Below are 4,163 nucleotides of genomic sequence, written 5' to 3' on the forward strand. Positions count from 1 at the left end.
CATGATTTTATTTCTGGTACATACGGGCATATACAGCAACAAATATAAGTAATTGCGCAATATGCCACTCTGTAATAAAAGTACTTTTGCAGGTTACAAAACAAGAACACGGGTTATGTTGTAATTTGTAAATCACCGTTTGTCAAATTCCAGCCTCTAGCTGAGTGACAGACAATTACGCGGACATACACACACAAATTAATACTGTGTGTAAAAGAGTGAGTATTTCCTGTCCAAACAAGGAAAATTGTCAGGTCACGTTTTTCCTCCAGCTGCCACTCACTCACCTGGGTCTTCCCAAGCACGAAAGTAATACAGAGCATTAACCTCAACTCTCATTCATAAAAGAGGAGGTTGCCATGCAGTGTCCATGAAGATATCATTATCAGGAATTCGCTTTGTTTTCATGATGATACACGCACGCAAACATACTCAGGAAAAGAAAGAAAGAAACACACACACACACACACACAAACACACACACACACACACACACACACACACACACACACATATATATCCCTAACTCGCACAAACACACACACACTCAAAATTATATATACTTCAACCAAAGATTACCAAAGATCATTTACAAAGTAAAAAAAAAAAAAAAAATGGACGGCTGTCAACCTACTCGAGTCACCATGATAAGTAAGATAATTCCAACAGTTACTCTCTCTTACAGGGTGTAGTTGACTCTATTACGTTGCAGTAGGTATATTCTTTTAAAAATCTGTGTAACTTTTAGACTAATTTTGATTTGTAAATGATGTATGGTACACCAATTCACACCAATTACATTATATATCCGTTTTCCTGTCGTGGTTACCTTTTTTTCGTTCGCACAGACTGATGGAATTCTCTTCGTGAATCCTTTTACAGTGGTATTACTCTTGAATTGATTTCGTTTATTATAAGCCTTTCTTGTCTGTATGATAGTTAGAATATGATGAAGTTAGTATGTATAAGTGCTTCTAAATTAGTTGGTGTACATATATACAAATTATAAACTGCTGTAGTGGTAGCAACATAGTATTAATTAAGTGTTAATGGTAGTTTTAACAATAATGATAATTATTGTAGTTGTAGAGCTATTAGTTCAGAGGATTGTAATAGTGAAATTACAGTTTTATTATTGTTTTTGTTTGTTTCTGTTATTGTTCTTTTTATGTTTCTTCTTTGTCTTCATCTTATTATTATTTTTCTTGTTGTTATAGTAATTGTAGTGGAATTAGTAATAATTATTTTTGTTGTATAGTAGTAGTTATTATCATTATCTTCATTATTATTGTTATCATTATTATTGTTGTTGTTGTTGTTGTTATTGTTATCATTATTATGATAATTATTATCATATGGTAGTAGTAGTAAAAATGATAATAGCATCAGCATTAATGATAGTAGTTGTGGGAATAGTAGTATTGATAATAATAGTATTATTATTATTATTATTAGTGGTAGGTTGTAGTAGTAGTAATAGTAGTAGTAATAGTAGTAGTAGTAGTAGTAGTAGTAGTAGAAGGAGGAGTAGGAGTAGTAGTAGCAATAGTGGTAGGTAGTAGTTGTAGTTGTAGTAGTAGTAGTAGTAGTAGTAGTAGTAGTAGTAGTAGTAGTGGTAGCAGCAGCAGTAGTAGTAGTGGTAGTGGAAAGGATGGTGGTAGGATTTTCTGTGTTTAATTTGTGTTTCTATTAGAATAAAGTCATTATAGTTGTCCAGCTATATCTGACAGTATTTCATGTAGCTTTTGTGCAAGTAATATATTTAGTAACATTTACAATGATAGGAAAGTTAGGAGGAATTAGTGTTCTCCTATCCATAGATTAAACATTAAAGAATTAATTTATATATGTTCTTGATAACCCCTTCACCCAATCTTATTCTCTACAGCCCAGTAACATCAATTCCTAATATATCGCATTATTTCAGTTATTCTTCTCTTCCTCTAGGACAATGGCTAACGACCTTGTCTTTGTGTATGGCACCTTGAAGGAAAATGAACCCAATCACCACTGGCTTACTGACAAGAAAAACGGAGAGTCGAAGCTCATTGGGAAAGCGACGACCCAAGAACGGTATCCTTTGGTCATAGCGTCAAAGTACAACATTCCATTTTTGTTAGCTGCTCCGGGAAAAGGCGAGGTAATGATGGCTGGTTAAAAAATGTATATATATATATTTGTTGTGGTACTCTATGTAACTGGGTATTTAAGAAAACTCAACCAGTTTATATACTTTTGGGGGTTTTAGTATTTAGTTGCATGTTTTATTTTAGTAGTTACTATAAAATGCTATGTAATGTTAGTCATATCAAATATTTAAAATTTCTCTTTGGAATATACTTTAAAGGATTTATTTTGTTCTTTTTCTGGAAGGTGTTGTTCTTCAGTATTATGGTATGTTATTTTATATTGATATATTATGTCAGTGGCATTTACTGCAAGAACATATTGGTAGAAAATATCCTTGTATGGTATAGTATGAAATTAAGACATACCGTACAAGAATTAAGCATTTAAAAAGTCAGATGGGTGTCCTGAACTTAAGTTAAGTATGTAATGTGTAATTAAGGTCATTTATATATTTTTTTTTATGATATATTGATATCCAGTCTGGTCCAGCATAACTGGTTGATTAAAATATAAAGAGACATCTCATTATTTTATATCAGAATTGATATTCTGATACAAGATATATTTTATATTTGTGAATTTTATATTTTAACTTAAAATAATTGATTTTAAGATAGAATAATCTATCATACATTTAGCAGGAACAATTATAGAATCAGTTAATTAACAGACAGTTATGTGTTTTTTAAGTAAAAAAAAGTTTCTTTTTGTAGAATTCCATATTGAGCAAAAGCTTTCTATTCTGATAACTTTTGTTGTATTTTCATTTTTACTCTTGAGTGTTATTTCTCAATATTCAGGTCCTTTTAGTTAGAGAAGAAACAAGTTAGTATTAGGTTTAGAAGCAACAGGTAAAAAACAATATTCGTCTTTAGTCATTTCTTTGGCCAACAGAGGCAATAGGGCTTGGTATTAAGAAATACCAGAGTGCTTTGTTGAACAGTAAATAATTATATATAATACTTAATTCAATATAATGATGTATTTTATCATATGAACTAGAATACTAGATAAGATTGATAAATGCATATGGCATTGTGTTTTTGATAAGTTTATAGTTACATTTTACTTACTCTTTATCCATATAGTTATAGTTATAGTTATAAGAATATTAATAAGAATTAATAACATGCTTTAGATAGCATGGCCAGAAAGACAGAACCTAATTGACGGCTAAATTATTTGAATGCTCTATTACATATGTTGCAGCTCATTGCAGTAAGACATGAAGGAGATAAAGATAATGCTCAGTGCTATCACAACTTATCTCATAGTGCATTGCTCAACTTGAAAGATATTTACCATTAATTTCATTAATTATATAAACAAATGACCTTTATCCTACATGGTGTTATAAGTGATAAAGTAACGATGTTGTAAAATATAAAGAAAGTGAATTCTCACAAATTCATCCTTTTCTGACATAGAATTTGTCAGGGGTTTGGTGGACATTAGATGGAAAATAATTTATTAAATTGATAAGAGTCTCTTTGATTCATATCATTATGTATTTTTACTCTGATTAAAAGGATACTTGAATCATGTTATTCGTTAAAAATACTCTTGTTCTCAGTGAAAATTATGTGTTTTACAATACTTATATAATACATTTATGATATCAATAGTTCTTACTAAAACTTGATTAAGGTTTATACTGTGAGTCATTTCTATGTGCACAGGGAAACTGCACAATTTGAAAAAAAAAGTAAATATGTTTGAAATCTGTTGAGCAATAGTGACCAGTGAAAAGAAATGTTCACATTTTATCCTAAAGATTAATATGATCAACTTTCTTTTGCTAAACATGTGCTTATTGCTTTCTGCAATAATATTAAAGTACTTCATAAATGATATGCAGCTACACATTCAGTGCAGTATCAAAGATATGATACCTTGTTCTTTAGCCATTTTCACACTACACCATCTGTACCATGCTTTCACGATGGAAGCAAAAGTACTTTAACATAATGTAAGTGAAAACAGTGCTACAATATCTAATAATAACAGTGTAAATTATAGAGAATATAATATAT

The 4,163-nt window shown here is 30.3% G+C and overlaps 1 protein-coding gene across 6 annotated transcripts in view; it reads left to right on the forward strand.

Annotated features, from left to right (window-relative positions):
* The first annotated feature begins 536 nt into the window (after nt 1–536).
* LOC122264317 (putative gamma-glutamylcyclotransferase CG2811) overlaps nt 537–4,163 on the forward strand; it is an 8,997-nt gene continuing 5,370 nt past the window's right edge. For 2 of the 6 annotated variants that reach the window (XM_043036944.2, XM_086531111.1), the window contains exons 1-2: nt 603–711; nt 1,948–2,140. In XM_043036944.2, the coding sequence (XP_042892878.2) occupies nt 1,952–2,140 (189 nt within the window). In that variant the 5' untranslated portion in view covers nt 603–711; nt 1,948–1,951. Of the gene's footprint in view, nt 716–767; nt 885–1,927; nt 2,141–4,163 lie in introns of those variants that run through there. The other 4 variants (XM_086531115.1, XM_086531112.1, XM_086531113.1 and 1 more) reach the window with 4 other exon arrangements.

Source organism: Penaeus japonicus, unplaced genomic scaffold, assembly GCF_977035675.1.
Source record: "Penaeus japonicus unplaced genomic scaffold, GWHDUDI00000001_assembly GWHDUDI00000035, whole genome shotgun sequence".
Lineage (NCBI taxonomy): Eukaryota > Metazoa > Arthropoda > Malacostraca > Decapoda > Penaeidae > Penaeus > Penaeus japonicus.